Genomic DNA, 21,344 nt, shown 5'->3' on the forward strand with positions numbered 1-21,344 from the left:
AATTAAGAGATGGTAGGGCTATGCAAGACGAGTAAATTATTAAAAAGAAACCACCCCACCAATAAGTTCTATTTCTGCTAGTGTTTACACAGTTCACAACACGTTTAGTGTCTTATTTCTAGGTGTCCTCATCTAATTCACTATTTGTTCCACATGCATCTGACAAATATTGGGCCGACGGAATGGAGCGAACAAGTTTTCAGAAAGGCAAGGCAAGTTTATTTATATAGCACATTTCAGCCACAGGGCAATTCAAGGTGCTTTACATGAGACATTAAAAGCATTAAAACAAATAGCAAGACATTATAGACATTTAAAACAAAAGGCAGGACAAATTAAAAGCATTAAAACAAAAAGCAAGTCATTATAGACATTTAAACAAAAAGCAGGACAAATAGAATACAGGAATACAAGTCACAGTGCAGTATACTGATAAACATAGCTCCTCTTAGAAAGCAGTGGCAAAAAGAAAAGTCTTCAGGCTTGTTTTAAAAGAACCAAGAGTTGCAGCAGACCTGAAGTTTTCTGGAAGTTTCTTCCAGATATGTGGAGCATAAAAACTGAATGCTGCTTCTCCATGTTTTGTTTTAACTCTGGGGACAGAAAGGAGGGAACAACTTTGTGGATTGGTAGTGCTACTCATGTCCACCACTGAATCAACTCTGTACCCAGGATATTTTCTTGTGTCTCTTTTCCATTGGCGTAGAAGTTCTATTGCTCTGCTGACGAGACCTAAGAACCTGATTGGCATCTTTCTCAGCCAATCAGCCAAGATCTCTCTAATGACGACTTGACTGAACGTCCAATCACACCTCAGCCCTGGGGCGGGGCTGGATTGTTGACAGGAAGAGGAGTGTTTGTTATCAGCTAGTCTCGGTGGCTTGAAAGCAAAACACAACAGCTGAATATTTCAGTCTTTTTCAGGTTTGTGGAAGTGAATTATGATTTTTAAGACCGATCCTGGGCAAAGATGCAATGGAGGTCAATAGTAGTTGGCCTGGTCGTGCTGAGACTGACTCTCAGCTGTCTGTTATGGTTCGCCTTCGGGTTGGAACCGAGCTGGGGATTCAACTTCCCCCTGAATTTTAATTTCAATTTGAACAAAATCGAGCTGTTTCAAGAGAACGACGGGGAGGCAAGGACCACTTCCTGGTCACAGCGAATACATAGTAATGGAGACACTAGGGACACTAGGGACACACGACAGTCCTGTCCCACGGTTGTGGAGGACTCACCCAAGAGGTCTTACCTGAACCTGTTTGAGAGCCACAGGGACGAGTATGCGAGGAGGTACAGCTCCTTCCCCGACCATCTGAAGACAAAGATGAAATATATGGCCAAAGAAATGTTCTACTTTGGATATGACAACTACATGAAATATGCCTTTCCTGAGGATGAGCTGAATCCCATTGATTGTGAAGGGAGGGGACCTGACGTTCTCAACCCGTGAGTCATTCACAAGGCACAGGCCTAGGCTATAACATGTGTTCACATCCCATCTGTGTGGCTATCTATCTAGGCTATAACATGTGTTCACATCCCATCTGTGTGGCTATCTATCTAGGCTATAACATGTGTTCACATCCCATCTGTGTGGCTATCTATCTAGGCTATAACATGTGTTAACATCTCATCTGTGTGGCTATCTATCTAGGCTATAACATCTGTTCACATCTCATCTGTGTGGCTATCTATCTAGGCTATAACATGTGTTCACATCCCATCTGTGTGATGTCTTGGTTGGTAGACTGAGCCATCTCTTACTGTCTTATGTGGCCAATGTTGACCTCTTTCTGTCATGCATGTCTTGCAAACACATGGTAACAATGGACAGTAAAGATCTGTACACGTAGGCTATGTTTTCACATTAAAGTCTGAGAATTTCAAATGCCATTTTTAAGCTGCCTTGAAACAAGTTATCTAACTAGCATTACAACATTCCTCAGATCCCTTCCTGAAACCTTTCCTATCTACAGTATGACTGAAAATGTCTCATTATCATGTTTACTTGTGTAATATAATTTAATCCAACCAATACCCTACAGTAATTACATCATATCAATGTCGATGTTAAATCTTAAAGTAGTTCCCTACATTAGTCTGTCATTTACCCTCTGAAAATGACCTGTGTTCTTTTCTCATTATTTCAGCTCAAACATCAACATCAATGACGTCTTAGGAAATTATTCCCTGACTCTCATTGACACCCTAGACACCTTACTGGTAAGAATTTTCCGGTTTCTTGTCTTCTTTTATATATGTGTACATTAAGGCAATTCATATTGATTCCAAAATAATACAAATGCCTATGGTTAGAACAGGTATCAATTTATCACGGATAGTTGTTAGAGGCGGGTTGAAACATCAACGCTCAACACTCCCTGAATGTGTTTTTCTGCTTTGTCTGTGTTGTGGTCATGGACTAGAAGTGCTCTGCACCAGAAAAAAGTAGTCTAAACCAACCACCAAGCCTATTATAATTACGTGTCAGACAGAATCAGTAAAATACTCTATTTGTAAAATAATCTTTCTCCTTTTAGGTGCTGGGCAACGTCTCTGAGTTTCACAGAGCTGTTAAATTGGTAATAGCTACTGTGTCTTTTGACAAAGACTCTACTGTGCAAGTGTTTGAGGCAAACATCAGGTATAAATGTCATTCTTCGCAAACATTTCACTAAAACAGTTTTTCTTCACCCCATTCTAGAATTAAGTGTGTCATGCTGTCCTACTGCGTTGTGGTTTCATGTCCATGTTAGGTCATAAAATAAAAAATTGTTGATGCCATGTTTAGGCTAAGTGCTGCATAGCTTGCTTAGTTAGGACCCCAACGCACCCCAACGCACCCAACGCATGTGGTGACAGCGTGGTGTAACTGTTTTGGAAAGGTTGCACGTCTGCATTCCAGAAGCTGGGTTAATGTTTAGGCTGCTTTAGTGGTGGGAGTAGAGAGATCGGTACAGCCCTGCCACCGCTCACTCCCCGCTCCCCCTGCTGTCACTCAAGGATCCTGGGAAGCCTGATCTCATCGCACATTCTTCTGACCGACCCGAAGCACCCGTTTGGAAACGTGCGCCTGGACGACTACGATAACGAGCTGCTGCACCTGGCCCACGACCTGGCCGTCCGGCTCCTGCCTGCCTTTGAGAACACCATCACGGGCATCCCCTACCCCCGGGTGAGAGACTGCCCCGCAGGCAGGCTGCCCCGGACTGGGCAGAGGAATGGGCGACGACTCAAATACAAATCCTATTGATCTGCTGATTGATTGCTATTCTTGCACTTTGCCTCCAGCACTAGATTATGCTCTTAGTCACTTGTTTTAGAAAGGAGATGCGCTTGTGAGCTCTGGCAAGTAGTAGTACATCGGCTTTTCCTACGTTAAATGCAACGATTGTTAGTCGCTTTGGATAAAAGCGTCCGCTAAATGACTGTAACGTAGACGTAACGACTCAACCATCACGCTCAGCCGTGTAGGCTCGGAGCAGAGCGTCTGCGGCTTTGCTCGGCGGCGGCCTCCTTCCTGATCGTTTGTTTCGTTCCTCCCAGGTGAACCTGAAGAACGGCGTACCGCCCGACAGCGTGAACGAGACCTGCACGGCGGGGGCCGGCTCCCTGCTGGTGGAGTTCGGGATCCTGAGCCGTCTGATCGGAGACTCCACGTTCGAGTGGGTGGCCAGACGAGCGGTCCGAGCGCTGTGGCGCCTGAGGAGTAACGAGACCGGTTTGCTGGGTGAGTAGGCGAGACGGTTTGATCTTGTGTTTTGCGTGCCGTTTTTGTACATTCGCCCATACGACCTCTCCTCGACCACCTCTCCGACGCAGGGAATGTGGTGAACATCCAAACGGGCCAGTGGGTCGGCAAGCAGAGCGGCCTGGGGGCCGGGATGGACTCCTTCTACGAGTACCTGCTCAAGTCCTACATCTTGTTTGGAGAGAAAGAGGACTACAGAATGTTCCAAGCTGCTTACGAGAGCATCCAGAACCACATGAGACGAGGGTGAGCTCAGCACTCAGAAAATGTTTGTGTGTGTGTGTGTGTGTGTGTGTGTGTGTGCGTGTGTATGTGTGCATATGTATGTGTGTCTGTGTCTCTGTGTCTGTGTGTGTGTACGTGTGTGCATGTGTGCATGTGTGTGTGTGCGCGTGTCTGTGTCTGTGTGTTTGTGTGTGTGCATGCGTGCGTGTGTCTGTGTCTGTGAGCGTGTGTGCGTGCGCGCGTGTATGCGCAGTGTGGAGCATGTGAACATTAATAATGCATTATGCTGGCAGTGTGTCGTGAGTGAGAAGGTGCTGTCCTGTGAGTGAGAAGGTGCTGTCCTGTGAGTGAGAAGGTGCTGTCCTGTGAGTGAGAAGGTGCTGTCCTGTGCTCCTGTGTGAGTGAGAAGGTGTTGTCCTGTGAGTGAGAAGGTGCTGTCCTGTGAGTGAGAAGGTGCTGTCCTGTGCTCCTGTGTGAGTGAGAAGGTGCTGTCCTGTGAGTGAGAAGGTGCTGTCCTGTGAGTGAGAAGGTGTTGTCCTGTGAGTGAGAAGGTGCTGTCCTGTGAGTGAGAAGGTGCTGTCCTGTGCTCCTGTGTGAGTGAGAAGGTGCTGTCCTGTGAGAGAGAAGGTGCTGTCCTGTGGTCCTGTGAGTGAGAAGGTGCTGTCCTGTGAGTGAGAAGGTGCTGTCCTGTGAGTGAGAAGGTGTTGTCCTGTGAGTGAGAAGGTGTTGTCCTGTGAGTGAGAAGGTGTTGTCCTGTGTGAGAGAGAAGGTGTTGTCCTGTGAGTGAGAAGGTGCTGTCCTGTGTGAGTGAGAAGGTGCTGTCCTGTGAGTGAGAAGGTGCTGTCCTGTGAGTGAGAAGGTGTTGTCCTGTGAGTGAGAAGGTGTTGTCCTGTGAGTGAGGAGGTGTTGTCCTGTGAGTGAGAAGGTGCTGTCCTGTGAGTGAGAAGGTGTTGTCCTGTGAGTGAGAAGGTGCTGTCCTGTGAGTGAGAAGGTGTTGTCCTGTGAGTGAGAAGGTGCTGTCCTGTGAGTGAGAAGGTGCTGTCCTGTGAGAGAGAAGGTGCTGTCCTGTGAGTGAGAAGGTGTTGTCCTGTGAGTGAGAAGGTGCTGTCCTGTGAGTGAGAAGGTGTTGTCCTGTGAGTGAGAAGGTGCTGTCCTGTGAGTGAGAAGGTGCTGTCCTGTGCTCTGGTGCAGGAGGGAATCGTGTAACGAGGGAGAAGGCGACCCTCCGCTCTACGTCAACGTGAACATGTTCAACGGACAGATCATGAACACCTGGATCGACTCGCTGCAAGCCTTCTTCCCGGGGCTCCAGGTGGGAAAAAATGGCTGACTCTGCAACACTCAGTTCAAGGTCTTCGATATGTAACGCGGCGCCCCGTGTGATGTCTCGGTGCCGCGCTCCGATCGTGGCGTGGTCAACCCCTGTCGTCTCTGTGTCCAGGTGCTGAGTGGCGATGTGGAGAACGCCATATGCCTGCACGCCTTCTACTACGCCATCTGGAAGCGCTACGGCGCGCTCCCCGAGAGGTACAACTGGCAGCTGCAGGCTCCCGACGTCCTCTTCTACCCTCTGAGGCCGGAGCTGGTGGAGTCCACCTACCTGCTCTACCAGGTACCTCGACCTCTCCTCCGCTGGGCCCGGCGTCTGGCTCCAACACGGCGCCTTGTACAGTACTGAGAGGCACTGGTCACACTTTACAATAAGGGTCACAAAAAACATTAGTTAAAGGAGAATGCTCGTTTTTGACAACCTGGACCTTATTTACGACAAATTATAAGACGTTTGACTCACCGAGATCACTTTGGTGTAGTTCGGAGGCATGTAGAAGAAATTTAAAATCCAGCGCGAGCCAGTATATCCATGTAATGGCGGTGGTCGGGGCACTGAGAATGCAGTTTCTAAAAATCTATTTTCTGACGCGAAAAAAGACTCATAAAGACAGATTGATGAAAACAACCGTTTCGCGTCAGAAAATAGATTTTTAGAAACTGCATTCTCAGTGCCCCGACCACCGTCATTACATGGATATACTGGCTCGCGCTGGATTTTAAATTTCTTCTGAGCATTGTCCTTTAACTGTTAACTAATGCTTATTTAGGGCTAGGTTAGGTTACTAATGTTAATTAATACATTAGTTAAGGTTAGGGTTAGGGTTAGGTTAGTTAACCTTAGTTAACATAAATAACATTAGTAAATGGTTAATTGAGACATTAGTTAACCGTTACTTAATGCTTAATAATGCATTAACTAACGCTTATTAATGTACCCTTATTGTAAAGTGTTACCGAGGCACTTCGTGTGAGACACTCTCTCTCTGTCTCCTCACAGGCGACCAAGAATCCCTTCTATTTGCACGTTGGAATGGAAATCCTTGAGAGTCTGGAGAAAAATGCCAAAGTGAGGTAGGAGTGATGTCTGTGGTCTGTACAATGCCCGAGGCAGTAATATAGTTGCATCACGTCATACAAACATGATCAAGAATTGTTGTTGAATTGTTTTGAGAGTCATACAGTGAAATGTCTTTGATTCCCAGGTGTGGGTATGCCACCCTGCACCATGTGGTGGATAAGTCCAAAGAGGATCGCATGGAGAGCTTCTTCCTCAGCGAGACCTGTAAATATCTTTACCTGGTACGTACCGCTCGCTGTGCCTCGCGGGTCAAAACGCACATCGGGGCTTTCTTAAAGGACAATGCTCGTTTTTGACAACCTGGACCTTATTTACGACATATTATAAGACGTTTGACTCACCGAGATCACTTTGGTGTAGTTCGGAGGCATGTAGAAGAAATTTAAAATCCAGCGCGAGCCAGTATATCCATGTAATGGCGGTGGTCGGGGCACTTAGAATGCAGTTTCTAAAAATCTATTTTCTGCCGCAAAACGGTTGTTTTCATCAATCTGTCTTTATGAATCGCTAGTTGTGCTTACATAGAGCGTAGGCCTGTTGTGGTTTTTCACATGCCTCTGTAATATGATCTTTAGAAACGTCTTTCGAAATGAAATAGCTTCCTCACTTGCTCCAGCACGCATGCGCACAGCGCGCAATCGTTGCTCCAGCACACTGTGCGCATGCGTGCTGGAGCAAGTGAGTGAGCAAGTGAGTGCAACATTTGAAAAGAATAAACCCTGTCCTCTTTTCCGTGCAGTTGTTTGACGACGACAACCCACTACACAAATCTGAGAACAAGTACATCTTCACTACCGAGGGCCACGTAGTGCCGATAGACGAGCGCTTCCGGGAGAAGCAGTGGGACCTGTCTCCCTGCGAAGAGAGGACCCCGAAAGACCAGGACCCGCCCAGCTGGCCACCCAGCAACACCAGCAACGTAAGGACACGCCCTCCACATCCTGGCACTCAGCCTCCCCCACCCAAGGACATAGAAGTTTGGGATTATTCATTTGACCCCCGTACGTTAGTGTGTGCGTTCGTGCATGTGTTTGCGCATGCGTTCATCAGTCACAAATATACAGGAGCAACGTAAGGACACCAGGGTGCAAGAGCGTCGGGAAAACCTTTTTAGGTCAAACGTGGCGTGCACCTGAGTGTGATTGCTGTGTTCACACAGGCCTTAAACGAAGCACACTCAGCTCATTTGGTGCACACTAACTAGTGTCTCTGTGAATACACCCTAAAATTGAATGTTTTGGTCAGCTACAGCATCGGCATGTTTGGTATCAAAACAGAGATGCATACAAGGAAAGGCACCTCATACCCACGGTGAGATATGCTGGTGAGTCAGTGATGTTTTGGGGCTGTTTTAATTCCAGAGGTCCAGGGGCATTGGTTAAGATTGACGGCATAATGAATTCCACTAAGTATCAGGGAATTTAGTCTGATAATCTAGCTGCCTCCAGCAGAAGGCTGGGATTTGGCCGGAGGTGGACTTTCCAACAAGACAATGACTCAGAGGATACCTCAGGATCCACGCAGAAATCGTTCCCTGACAACAAAATCAATGTTCTGCAATGGTCATCTGTCGCCAGGCCTTAGTCTAACAGAGAACCTGTGGGCTGGGTTGAAGAGGGCAGTTGATGAGCTCAAACCCAAGAATGTGAAGGAACTTGAAAGGATCTGCCTAGAGGAATGGTCCAGAATCCCTCCAAATGTGTTCCTTAACATTGACAAACATTACAGGAAAAGACTCCAAACATTACAGGAAAAGACTCCAAACATGACAGGAAAAGACTCCAAACATGACAGGAAAAGACTCCAAACATTACAGGAAAAGACTCCAAACATTACAGGAAAAGACTCCAAACATTACAGGAAAAGACTCCATGCTATTATCCTTGACAGAGGTGGTTGCGCTTAGTACTAAATGAGGAGTGCCGATGATTATGAAACCTTGATTTTGTTTATTTGGCATTAAATAATGATGATTTAGTTAGTCGTGTCACTAGATGGGGAGCCTGTGGGGCTGAGTCACACAATGGAATGAGATGCAAGCTTAAAAACACAATAGAAGTCTGACGTTAACAGCGGATTAGAAGCACAAAAGCATCGGTTACTAGCAACATTATAGCATACTGCTAGGGACGGTAGCATCTGTAGGCCAATAGCATCTGTTAATACAGCAGCACAGTAGAACATTATCAATACAGTAGAACATTATCACTTCAAGGAACAGTAGATTACAATACCATCTTATTGCATGGACTTTTCTTTGCATTTTTTTGTCCTACAGAAAGTTAAATTCGCTTGATTCTTTTTATATTAACTATTTTAATTCACTACTTATTTTTGAAAAGCCCACTCCAGTTACCCATTGAACAACGGCACATGCTGACGACGTGCATCATGGGTGGGGGACGACAGGTTCTCTGTGCACTTGTTACTGCTTTTTTTTTATTTATTTTTTTATGGTTGTATTTTGTTGTTGTTTGTTTGTTTGTTCACCGCTCTTGTGAATCACACCGTGCTGTCCCTTTGCTCACCTCTAGTGTGACCGGATCCCTGAGGAGAGACGCTTCGCGCTGCCTCTGAAGAGTGTGTACATGAGACAGATCGATCACATGGTGGGGCTGTTCTGAGCCGGAGGAGACCACTGGACCCTCGGTACTTTCCCTCAGGCCCGGCTTCAGCGAGGAGGATCAGCTGTCATCCCGTGACCCGACCCGGTCCTCTCCCCATCTGCCCTGCTGTCCAGGGTGGAGAGCGCCAACGTTCAATAACACTTTTTAAATGGCAGTTAAAAAAAAAAAAATCTCTGTATTGATATAAAGTATGCATACCTTTATCTTCTATTCAAAAACAAAATGATTGAATGAGATGTTGTGATGTGTTTTGATCCTTGTCTGTCAGGGAAGCACATACTGAGGTGATCCTTCTTGATTTTCTCGACGAAGACATCTTTCTCGTTGAGGAAGAGTACACAAATAATATCACTGGGGTGTTGGGTTTGGTTTGAATAAGACTGGGATCCATTTTAAGCGGTGCTGCCACTTCCATACATGACATGTGTCCGTCCGTCCGTCTGTGTCCATGTGTCTTAGTAGCATGAAATTTAGACCATTACCATTGAGCACCAGCAGAGGGCAGTAGAGTTTACTCATAAACCTGCACTGCTTACTTCACCACCTGGGGTGTGCGTACATGTGTGCCTATGTGTGTGTGCGAGCGTATTCTGAACATACAGCTGAGCTATGAACAATTGTGCTGAGGGAACAGTGCGGTCCAGTCACACACTAATGTCCGAAGCGTGGTAGACGCTGGAGTGACCGGTGCCTCACACCGTAGTGTATTTTCCTCTTGACTTGATCTAGTTTTATCACTCAAGGGCTTAACACCAACAGCGTGTATATTTGGGTGCAACGCCTCTCTTCTAGGTTGTGCCTTTAGCTCAACTGTCTGATCCGATCATTCCCATCAAATATCACATTGGCAGGCCCTCCGTCTTGAAATGCTTCCAGCTTGTGAGTTATAATTTTAGAACATTCGATTCCATTTGGATATAGTAGGCAAAGAGTATAAAGGTTCACCTGTCAGAGCTGCAGTGGTATATATTCCTGTATAGTCGCCCAGCAGACGTGCGTGTGTGTGTGTGTGTGTGTGCGTTTGTGTGTGTGTGTGTGTGTGTGTGTGTGTGTGTGTGTGTGTGTGCGCGTGCGTGCCTGATTGATTTTATGTGCCATGAGAGTGTGAGACTTTCAGAATTACATGGACCATTTAAAGTGCCTTTGGCCTTTTGCTAGCCGGACTCTTAAATTGTGCTTGAGTCGGCTTGCTATGACGCTGTGATACGGAGCAGTCAGCGATGGCGTCCTATCTTGTTGCCTTGAACAAAATGCAGTGCTGTGGCCAAGGAGAGCTTTTTTGGTACCTCTTGATGTTGTGCAGTGCTCACTTGGAATGAGATCCCAGGTGACAGGGTGAATGCTGGGAAATGCCCCCCCCCGCCCCCCCCCAGGCCACAGTGTATGGTATTATGGACATCATTCCTCGTTAGCATGGATGGTGTTTACACTAATAGTGGCACATACTCTCTCTGTAAACACAAGGTATTCAGGACTGTTTGAACAAAGCCATACAGGTGTTGGTGTGTGAGTCTTACCTTTGTAGAACAATAATGATACTGTGCATTTCTACAGTAAGTTATGAAGATGTGTTACCTGTTGTCTACACAGATAGTGCTGCTTAGTTGGGAAAATATTGTAATTAATACAAGTGACTATAGACACCCTTAGTTTTTTTTTGTAACATGCTGTTGTGTATGTTCAGAAGCCAGTCCACATGTTTCTCCTCAGGCAACGCCTCCCTCGCTTATGGTGTATCATTGTCAAGAGGAAACTCAGGGATTGACAAATGTCACTTTTCTTTTTTGGGGTGAATTACTATTATTAATAACGATCTTGACATCTTGCTGGCTCCAGTGACTGGGCCAGCCTGATGCAATTTTGTTAGGGATCATAAAACATGATTTATGATTGTTTTCTCATTATGTTAAAACATTTTTTTTGTCAAAATATTCAGTGAAATAATAAATACCAAGTACTGAACATGATATAATTTGCATTGTGCTGGTGCTGAATAAGTCCTTCACACATGTACACACGATACAGTACTTGAATGCCCACACCTGCACGCACATTCACTCACATGCATTATGTGATATCTATATACAGTATTTGTGTTGCATTGGTTCAAAACTCAGAAAAAAAGGAATAACCACCCTCATTGTGGTTTATTTTCTACAGAAGCTTTAATATGATCATCGTAAATTCACTTCTCTGGTCATTTCCATTTCTGTACAGAATTCATGGCTCAAAGGTCTACATGTTGATTACAGATTTAATAACGCTGGATCGTAACCAGTCACTCAACAGTGGAGAAGATGATTACAGGAGTTATACTGACTTTTACACATTCCACAAACTACTCTCCAATCAGAACTGGTTCAATGAGACATGAACATCTTCTCCAGCTGTTGCTTCTAGTTAACGTATCTTATGTTACAATTTCATCAATGTTACAAATTCACTCTTTAACTACTGTTTTAACAACTTAATGTTCTATGACGTATGCGATGTCTACATATCCAACCCACTTTAGCAGATGAACAGATCTTTATATTGTAACAGAAATTGAAGTGCATATGCAGGTGGTGAACCATCATGGCTTTATAGGCCAATTACTGCAGCACACATGATGCATTTGCCTTACACCTATTTACATTCACTGTGTATGAGAAGAAGTATCACTTTTTGCAGACAGAAGCTTCTATGTCTCGACTACAGTTTGCATAGCACTGCAATGAAGAGGAATTTTTATTCCAGAATGTCTGGATGTAATAACTTTAAATCTGTCTAGGATATACCCTCCTACTCTCAGATTACACATTGTTGAGGTCATTATCATCTGGCCTCAAATGACCTTGATTGTTTTTGGACGTGTGCATGTGTCTGTTTCAGAATGGCAGTTAACAGAGACAAGTTCTTGTCCTGGCCCTCGTTGGATGTCCAGTTGGGTTGAAGAGAGAATGCCCAGAGTTGAAAGGAGGAAGGTTAGGAGTGATGAGGAAGGTTAGGAGTGATGAGTCAGGGCTATTCCCTAAAAGAGAGAGAAACGGTTAGGAGTTTAAGGTTAGGAGTGATGAGTCAGGGCTATTCCCTAAAAGAGATAGAGAAACAGCTAAGATACAGCTATTTACACAATTGCTTTGACCATAATAAAGAAACAATAATGTGTGTTACCCTGGCTTGAATAAAAACCTTCTTACCTGCTCGGGCGATTTTGTGTGGTTCTTAGAAGAGACCACAATCCTTGAGGTTCTCTTTGATGATGATGTCAGTTACGGCGTCAAACACAAATTTGACGTTCTCTGTGTCTGTGGCACAGGTCAAGTGAGAGTAGATCTCCTTGATGTCTCGTCGCAAGTTGAGGTCCAGGAACTGCATTTTGATGTAGGTACCAGCATCCTCAAAGGTGTTGGGGCCTACAGGGAAGAATTCAAGTTATGGAGAATGGAAGTTTCAAAGAAACGGTTTGAAATTAAGCAATAAACCACGAGAGGCCGTGTGTTATAGTGATTTTATAACAGCTAGGGGGTGTTGTTAGGCACGACGCGAAGCATCATTCCCTCAATTCCGCGGAGCAAAATAGTTCCCCTAACTAATGGGTTGCCAAGCAACAACAACAACTACAATGCATTGGATCAAATGGGAGGCGCATTCATACTGAAAATGGAATGATATGCGGTCCCAGGTGTGTGTTACAAAGTATTTTAACACGGCTTCCAGCCAATCAGAATCAAGAACCAGAACTAACCGTTGTATAAGGTATTTTGGAGTACATTTTCAAAAGAGAAGGCCAGCTTGTGTCATAGGTGAAATGGTGACCTCACCGTCATAGTCAGGGAAGCACATGCTGAGGTGAGCCTTCTTGATTTTCTCGAGGAAGACGTCTTTCTTGTTGAGGAAGAGTACAATGGAGGTGGCCGCAAAGTAGCGGTGGTTGCAGATACTGTTGAACAAGTGGAGACTCTCATGCATTCGGTTCTAAACCAAGAGAAAATTATTAGAAAAAGAGATGTTCTTTTACACACTGTGAGAATCGAACAAAACATCATACTATAAATGAGCTACACCTCTGGATCATCATGTCTGAGTAATTTCCTGCCTACAGTCTCACTATGTCTGTGATATCTGTTAACATCTCATCATTCTAGGAGAAACCATTTGAAGAATTTGACCAGCCCCAAGATTTTAACTTAATGGAAACCAGCACAGTAATGACATGTATATCATATTGTATCTCACCACTTCATCATCCTCCACCAGCACCATGTCGTAGGCGCTCAGAGCAGCGATGAAGATGATGCAGGTCACACCTTCAAAGCAATGGATCCACTTTTTCCTCTCGGACCTCTGGCCGCCTACGTCAAACATCCTGCAGACAGGAGATTCCGGGACCGATTTGATTAAGATGGCAGCTTTTTACAGTGTTCTGTTCATTACGAACGGGCACATATCCAGGCACCCCGGTGTGCTGTTTAAAGACCCACCTGAAGTGCAGATCTTTGAAGGAGAACGTGGTCTCGATGATACCGGTGGTCTTCACTCTTGATCGCAGCACGTCCTGCTCGGTGGGGACGTACCCAGGCTGCACCAGCCTCTCCAAGTCATTCAGATAGCTACGAGAGAGAGAGGCAGAGAGAGAGGTTTTCAGTGTACGAGCATAGAGCGAGAGATTATAAAAAAAGACAATACCTTTAGCGATTAGGCTCTGAGGCCTCCACTCTCCATGACAGAAGAGCTACACTGTGTAGGGACTTTGCACAGAGCATTCTGGAACTGGCCCTAGAGCCCAAATATCCAACTGACAGACCAGACGAAACAAACATTTCTAAAAGAAACAGAAAATCGCCTATCCCTTTTTTTAAACAAGACTCTTAAACGAAAGACTATAAAATAATGTTTGCACAATGCTTTTACTTTGATGTGTACATTGTAAATTTCAGTTTTTTTTTAATGTAAAACAGCCATATGAGTGTCAAATAAAACGGGAGATGACCTACTATCCTGCAGAGTCGTTGAGTTGGTACTCCGACGCCCTGTCAAAGCAAACCTGGATGCCCTTGTCCAACCAAAGACGAATGATGATGTCTGAGAGCTCTTTAGGCATGCTGCCTTCCTCTATGGTGTCTGCCAGATGCATCAGCTTCCTGCCATCATCCTGGAGAAAAAAACACATCGGTCAAGATCTGGGATAAGCTCGTGGCCTTGCCCGGCAGAGAAGATAGTAGATGATCTAGCAGCTCTATAAATACACCGATAGGCCTATCTGTGTAAATTTGCCGATCTGTCATGTGTTGATCCTGCCAGGGAGGAGGCGTGTAGTAGATAGCCTGACTCAGGGAACATGTGTAAGTTCCATCTAGGATCCCCTGTGAAGAGGAGGCGTAGGCCTACCTGCTGGGCCGCGTCCCCGTAGCCGATGTTGAGCGTTGTCATGGCCCTCACAATGGCCAAGATGGACTGCAGGGTGTTGCTGTAGATGATGACGACGAACTCCAGGCACTCTTCAAGTGAGTAACCATCTTTGTGGATGATTCTGTTCAGAGCAGACAAATGGACACCTTTCAATGTATATTCGATTTAGTCCATTATATGATCCATGATCTAATATGCTATAGATAGCCTAGGTCTACTACTGTATGATGTGGGAGACACTACTCACTTCATCTGTTTGACGATAGTGCTTTTTCCTGATTCTCCAGCACCTGTGTGAAAGAGGACAACAGTGGAATGTCATGTGGAGTCCACCTGCAGAAGCAGCCATCAGTATCCAGCTATAAAACAGTGTCTGAATACGTTGCATTTAGCTTCTTTCTGGATATGGGGGTGTTGGATTTCGGGGCAGCTTACAGTGTGGTTAGGATTAGGGTTAAGTGGTTTCATTGGTTACATGTACCAGGTGTGACCACTGAGAGGCAGTGTTCAACAAGCTGAAACATCTACAGAATTTGAAAAATGCACTTTTTTGAGAAACAAAAAAAAACGTGTTTTCTTGCAGAATGCTATTTTTAAGGATACCCAATTATGCAGATAGGAGGTTTTGCTCTTCGGACATCATTATATGGCGCACCCCCCACCTACAAAGTTAGAGGGGGGCTATTTGATAGATGTCCCTGGAGACCTGAGGTCACCTACCTACCACCTACCTACCCCCTAATCAGGGTGCCCCCTCCGAAACCGTTTGATTGAGCGTCAGGGTCATGATATCCCTGATATCATAAACAATTCTCCCTCTGACAGCGCTGAGGAAGCATGTATTTCCCTGTTCATAATCACTTGAACCTGTCGGTCACTGTATGGCTACCATGAGGTATCTTACACATAATTAGTGATTTATTTATTCCGTTTTTGGAACAAGATACGTCTTGGTCTCTTAATCCTGACCAACAATTTGACTTTTCTCTCATCTAAGCACGTAAATATAGGTGAGGTGTTGAAGGAATGTGTTTAAGGATGTTCTGGTCAGTTGGGCTTTTGATGGGTTTGTCTTTGGGTCGGGCCATGGGCCATGCATTAAGCCCTCTGTCCTGGGGCAGTTGTTGTCTTATAGGATTAGCAGGGGATTGGGCAGAGCCGGGTTCAAGACAAGCCTGAGGGAGGGCAGGGCTGGATTAGCTGGCCTTGGGCTCCTATGGAGTTTGCAAGGATGATTATCCAGTGGAGATGATCGTTTGTCCCTCAATTAAATCACCCTACATAAAATAACATACAGATTAAAATACCCTATTGTTATTAGTCGATAGGTTGTCATTATACCTGACTAATTGTCTTTCTTCACTTCATCCACTGCAGTGTCATCGAATTCCCAATAAGCGGTCGTTTAAAAAAATCAATTCTAGACGGAGGTTCTTCCATGAGAATAGTACATTATAAAATGTAATCGCTTGTCAAGACTAATCTACTTTGGTGTAGAGCTCTCTAATGGAATATAGATAATTAACATGTAACTAAGAGATAAAGCAATCACATCTAAATATTTCCCAAGTCAAATTTCATCCCAAGAGAGAAGATCCTATTCATATCATCTTATCTCTCTCAAAGACCTTACGTGACAACAAACTACTTCTAAGTAGACTATCCTCAGTATATCCTCATAGTAATGGGTATCTTTGGATCAAATTTTGCAGAGCATAAAACATAATCCTGTAATCCTGGAGGAGAAATCTCAACCCGGGAACCCTACAGTGTAAGATGCAAGCCAATGACCATGGACTGAGTTCTGTGAGGGGCCCTGGAGCTGAGATCTTATTCACAGGTTCCCAGATTAGAGTTCCAGAAAGACACCTGATGCCCCCTTGACTGTACCCCTTCCTCGGCCCCCCTCCTGCCCCCTGTACCCCCAACCCCCCCCCCAGAGAAACACGCTGGCAGACATTACCCAGCAGCAGCAGCTTGACTGTCCTGGCGTCGATGTCGGCATCCTCCTTCAGCTTCTTCTCCAGCTCCCTGGAGTGTTTCTCCTCGGCGCTCGCTCCTGCCCCCATCCTCTCTCCCTGGCTGCGGCCCCGGCTCTCGAACCCAAACGCTGGCGGGGGGGCGGGGGGTAAAACCTCAAGAAGGTCCTCGCTGATCGCCTACCGGCCCGACTGATGCTGTAATCTACGCCACCGGCACGTCGACGGCTCCAGACTAACACTGGCGGATCGTTGAGTGTTTTCCTGTATTAGGGAGGATTTCGGGCATCCCCTGTCCACCTGATCAGGGTTGGGCCAATGGGGAGCAAGGACAGAAGGCGTCCCCCGCGGGAGGGAGCGGGAGGCGGGGGTACGGCGGAGGGCGAACGTATGACCTCACCTTCGATTTAGCAGGACTTTGCTGTGCTCAGCGGAAGATGCACATGGGCTAAAGTGCTTATCTTCTCCACTGTTCTCAGCTGCCTCTATAAGAGTGGAGGAAAGAAAGGGTGTGGTTTGTCTCTTAACGCAGGCGGACGGGGTCCCACACATGAATGAACCCTCTGACAGTGACGTCTGAACGACCATGACGCATCTGTCCACGAGGAAAGGCTCTTATAGGGGACTGCCCGGTCTGTGGACAGCTGCCCGGTCTGTGGACAGTTGCCCGTTCTGTGGACAGGCCAGAGAAGGAACGTTCTCCGCTGCTTCTCTCGGGTTCCTCTATGGAACCATGATGAGACACGCAGACCGTTCCCCACCAGGCCCGAGCACGCGGCGGTCAGCGAGGGGTGACAGCGGTGAGACACATGGACGACTCAGCGAGGGGTGACATCTAAACGACTTAGAGCAGCTTTGCGCTCTCACCTGACAGATCTCATTGACCTCAATCTGAAGATGGCAAGAGATCCTAATCCACTTCGGTGTGTGTGTGTGTGTGAGAGAGAGAGAGAGAGAGAGAGAGAGAGAGAGAGAGAGAGGAGAGAGAGAGAGGAGAGAGGAGAGGAGAGAGAGAGAGAGAGAGAGGAGAGAGAGAGAGAGAGAGAGAGAGAGGAGAGAGAGAGAGAGGAGAGAGAGAGAGAGAGAGAGAGAGAGAGAGGAGAGAGAGAGGGGTATAGAGACCCCTGGGAGAGGTAGAGAGACAACTCAACCGTTCCCATGGTACCTTATCATCTCACAGATCCCCATCACAGGCACACACAATAAGAAGTCTGTGTTTATAAAATATAGAGCTTTAATTTATTAGTCAGCAACATCGATGAGAAAGGAGAGATACTGTAGTCATTTATACAAGTCATTACAATAACATCAACTGTGCATTATACCACATGTGACTTTTCCTCATTTACCCATAGGCTACCAAAGTTTACCAAAAGAAAAAAATGATGCATATGTTGGAAATAGATTTTGCACTGAAAGAGAGAGAGAGAGGGGGGGGGGGGGGAGAGAGAGAGAGGGAGAGAGAGAGAGAGAGAGAGAGAGAGGGGGGGGGGGAAAGAGAGAGGGGGGGGGGGGGAGAGAGAGAGGGAGAGAGAGAGAGGGGGGGGGGAGAGAGAGGGAGAGAGAGAGAGAGAGAGGGGGGGGGGAGAGAGAGAGAGGGAGAGAGAGAGAGAGAGGGGGGGGGGAGAGAGAGAGGGAGAGAGAGAGGAGAGAGAGAGGGAGAGAGAAAGAGAGAGGGGTGGGGTGGGGGGAGAGGGGAGAGAGAGAGGGAGAGAGAGAGGAGAGAGAGGGAGGGAGAGAGAAAGAGAGAGGGGGGGTGGGGGGGGGAGAGAGAGAGAGGGAGAGAGAGAGGAGAGAGAGAGAGAGGGAGAGAGGGGGGGGGGGAGGAAAGAGAGAGAGAGAGAGGGAGAGGGAAAGAGAGAGAGGTAGAGAGAGGGGGAAGGGTTGGGTCTAAACCCACTACTGTGTGCTGAGTATTACGCCACAAGGGTACGAGTCCATCTTTCCTGCCTTGTACCGACACTCCTCCCACATTCCCACAACTAGATAGACACCCACGGACATCCACAGCAACATAGCAATATGAACTAATATCATATACGGTACATATACATTTCATGCACACAACGAAAAGCCACCATCCCAAGAGTTTGGTACGTGCCTTTTCTGTGTTCAGATGTTGAACATCCTAGTGGTTTTAACTATATACACATTGTTTCATATGGAAGCAAAGATTTGCTTGAGTACACATTTGTGGCATATCATACATGTCTATGAGTTACCGACCGGCAGGAAGCCATCAGGTTCTTTGAGAGAGGGAAAGTCATGTGACGTTTATCTGGTTAAACAGCTCTTAGGTACTGGAGATTAAAACTATCTAGCCGACGCTCCCCCACAAACTCATGATCGTGGAAGCGCTGGCTTCGCTCTGGTAACTTCTCTTTAATTGTCCTCAGATACATGACTGGCCTGAAACCACTGAGTTTGTGGACATCTACTGGAATGCAAACTACCGTGCTTGTGGTTCAGTTTGGAAGCAGAACGAAATTAGTCTGACAAGATAATATACTCCCATTAAGAACAACACAACACACGCTGCGGTTGGAAGTATAAGCCACAGACACCAACAAATGTTACTTATTTATCAGTGACCAATCCAGGCAGTGGAAGGTGCTTTGTCTGTCTCTTGTGCACAAACAAATTGTTTACAAATCACATAGCTGCCTTTTGGAGATTCTTCTCCCGAATGAGAAGGCAATGTTATTTTCAGTTTTAGTATTGACAACCACAGACATCTTCCCTCATCAAAACAGCTTATTCTATATCATCACATTCTCAAGGATACAACATTGAGATGTAATATTTACACATAAACAAAACAAACACCCCACAGCAACTGGAAGAGACAGGGCAGGTAGACCACTGGAAGCGTACGGTAGGAGGGCAGGACGGTCTCGGGGTCGAGGGCCCACAAGGGCCCAGAGGAGAGCGGGACGAAGGCCTCCCACAGCGCTCTGTGGAAGAGAGAAGAGAAGACGGAGAGATTCTGGGTCTCTTTAAACCCCTAGGGTCAGTAAAGCCGGAGGTCGTTCCCTATCGTCACACGTGGGCGTGGCCGAGTACTCGAAGCTGCAGTCTGTGGGCGTCTCCTCCCTCCAATGAAATGCCATTCAACGTGTTCCCAAGCGTCCATTGGCTGTGTCCACAACGGTGTCACCTATCCATCCTTGTTTTGAGGAAGTTCTGGATTATCGTCCAATCAGTGACCTGACTTCCATCTCTGATTACTGCCAGCAGTCAAAGGATCCATGATGTAGCCAAAGCACTCCTCTCAAACACAGTCCATGTAGATATATACACATCTACCAGTCCATGTAGATATATACACATCTACCAGTCCATGTAAATATAAACACTTTCAATGTCCGTTCTATGAAGTGTTGCTGTTCCTCCAAAAGACAAAACATAAAGATATTTGCAATATAATAACACAGTTTGTAATAAACAATAACACTAACAACAATAATAGCATTATAATAACAACAATATTTGCACAGATTACCTATTCACAAAAAAAAAAAACATGTTTGCTAATTAAGTACAAAGAAATGCACAGAATCTTACTATGTACAACCTACAATAAATACTGTGAAACCTCTCCAACAGTTCAGAACAACCTGTTTGTGGATTGCGACCGTTGCTTTTTGTTATGGTTTCTCTCTCTTGTCGTTTGAATCCTTTGATTGAAGTCTTTCCCATTTTTGGAGGGGTGTGCAGAGAGAGGGAGAGAGCGGAGAAGAAGGGGGGCGGGGTGGCGGCCGGCTGTGGGGACGTGGAGGAGGCGCGGGGAGGGGAGGGGGTGGGTAGGAGGACAGGACGGGGAGGGGAGGGGTGGGTAGGAGGACAGGACGGGGAGGGGAGGGGCGGGGAGGGTAGGAGGAGAGGTTGGCGTGGGGAAGGGAGGGAGGGGTGGGTAGGAGGACAGGGCGGAGTGGGGAGGGGAGGGGAGGGGAGGAGGAAGGGAGGAGGAGGGGGAGGAGGAGGGGAGGAGGAGGAGGGGAGGAGGAGGAGGAGGAGGACAGGGCGGAGTGGAGAGGGGAGGGGTGGGGAGGAGGAAGGGAGGAGGAGGGGGAGGAGGAGGGGAGGAGGAGGAGGGGAGGAGGAGGAGGAGGGAGGAGGACAGGGCGGAGTGGGGAGGGGAGGGGAGGGTTGGAGGAGGGGAGGAGGACAGGGCGGCATGGGGAGGGGAGGGGAGGAGAGAGGAGAGGAGGAGGACAGGGCCTCATGTCTCGTCCTCGGCGGTGACCTCGTCATGATGCCGGCGGTTGCGTGGCTTCTTCTGCTCCTTCAGCTCCTTCAGTCCCTTAGCCTTGCCGACGCCCAGGGCGGGGTCAGCCAGACCGCCCTCTCCCAGCTGCCAGTAGTCCTGGCAGTACTGGTTGATGAGGCCCATCTCCGGCTGGCTCAGGATGGTCAGCAGGTCCTTATACTGTCCGGCGCTGGGGGTCCAGGCGCTGGCCTGCAGCGGTGGCAGGGCGGGGCCGCCCGTCTCCACCAGCACGTTGTTGACGGTGCGGCCGGACAGGACCACCAGCTGCAGCTTGACCAGCGTGTGCTTGAAGTTCTTCTCCGTGGACGTGCACTGGTAGACGCCGCTGTCGGACGGCTGCAGCGAACGCAGAAGCAGGCCCTGCTCCGTCTTCAGGACACGCCCCTCCGAGCGGATCTGGGGGAGGGGCCAGAGGAGAGAGAGGGTCGATGGGGCATCGTCAGCTACGACACCGGATCGCGAAAGCGGGGCCAGGCCGTTCCTACGATGCTATTGGCCGCTCGGTGGGGTGGCGGGGGGGGGGGGGGGGGGGGTACAGGTGTGACGCTCACCTCTTTCCTCCGGTCGCTGTTCTCTCTCTGCAGGTGCCACTTGAGGGACACGTGGGGGGACCGCGCCTGGCACTCCAGGAAGGTGGTGCTGCCCTCGACGCCGTACTGAACCATCTCCAGCGTGTTCTTATTGGCTG

The 21,344-nt window shown here is 47.2% G+C and overlaps 3 protein-coding genes across 4 annotated transcripts in view; 1 reads left to right on the forward strand and 2 right to left on the reverse strand.

Moving 5' to 3' along the window:
• The first annotated feature begins 866 nt into the window (after window positions 1–866).
• On the forward strand, window positions 867–10,970 carry edem1 (ER degradation enhancer, mannosidase alpha-like 1). 2 transcript variants are annotated; one of them, XM_084460573.1, is made up of 12 exons: window positions 867–1,446; window positions 2,151–2,223; window positions 2,541–2,644; window positions 3,004–3,175; window positions 3,547–3,730; window positions 3,823–3,997; window positions 5,168–5,288; window positions 5,418–5,588; window positions 6,306–6,379; window positions 6,511–6,607; window positions 7,126–7,305; window positions 8,921–10,970. In XM_084460573.1, the coding sequence occupies exons 1-12, from the start codon at window positions 971–973 to the stop codon at window positions 9,008–9,010; spliced, it is 1,917 nt and encodes a 638-aa protein (XP_084316699.1). In that variant the 5' UTR covers window positions 867–970; the 3' UTR covers window positions 9,011–10,970. The 2 variants fall into 2 exon arrangements, with proteins under 2 accessions (XP_084316699.1, XP_084316700.1); XM_084460574.1 differs by having other exon boundaries at window positions 5,171–5,288.
• A 1,250-nt stretch (window positions 10,971–12,220) lies between these two features.
• On the reverse strand, window positions 12,221–16,476 carry gnat1 (guanine nucleotide binding protein (G protein), alpha transducing activity polypeptide 1; the record flags this gene model as incomplete). The annotated part of the gene is made up of 8 exons (XM_084460589.1): window positions 12,221–12,411; window positions 12,820–12,973; window positions 13,235–13,364; window positions 13,480–13,608; window positions 13,993–14,150; window positions 14,387–14,528; window positions 14,655–14,697; window positions 16,371–16,476. The coding sequence occupies 8 exons, from the start codon at window positions 16,474–16,476 to the stop codon at window positions 12,221–12,223; spliced, it is 1,053 nt and encodes a 350-aa protein (XP_084316715.1).
• A 4,132-nt stretch (window positions 16,477–20,608) lies between these two features.
• Window positions 20,609–21,344, reverse strand: part of LOC311327643 (semaphorin-3F-like) — a gene marked incomplete at both ends in the record, with an annotated part of 87,544 nt that continues 86,808 nt past the window's right edge. Inside the window, 2 exon segments of the mRNA XM_084460729.1 lie at window positions 20,609–21,052; window positions 21,208–21,341. Of these exon segments, the coding sequence (XP_084316855.1) occupies window positions 20,609–21,052; window positions 21,208–21,341 (578 nt within the window).

Source organism: Borostomias antarcticus (genome assembly GCF_949987555.1).
Source record: "Borostomias antarcticus genome assembly, chromosome: 33".
Taxonomy (NCBI): Eukaryota; Metazoa; Chordata; class Actinopteri; order Stomiiformes; family Stomiidae; genus Borostomias; species Borostomias antarcticus.

Bases quoted from the DNA above. Each gene is read 5' to 3' on its own strand.
- edem1 (XM_084460573.1), top strand. From the start codon at position 971: ATGCAATGGAGGTCAATAGTAGTTGGCCTGGTCGTGCTGAGACTGACT. The intron at 1,447-2,150 runs GTGAGTCATTCA...TCATTATTTCAG, and splicing joins GGACCTGACGTTCTCAACCC to CTCAAACATCAACATCAATG. The intron at 6,380-6,510 runs GTAGGAGTGATG...TTTGATTCCCAG, and splicing joins GAGAAAAATGCCAAAGTGAG to GTGTGGGTATGCCACCCTGC.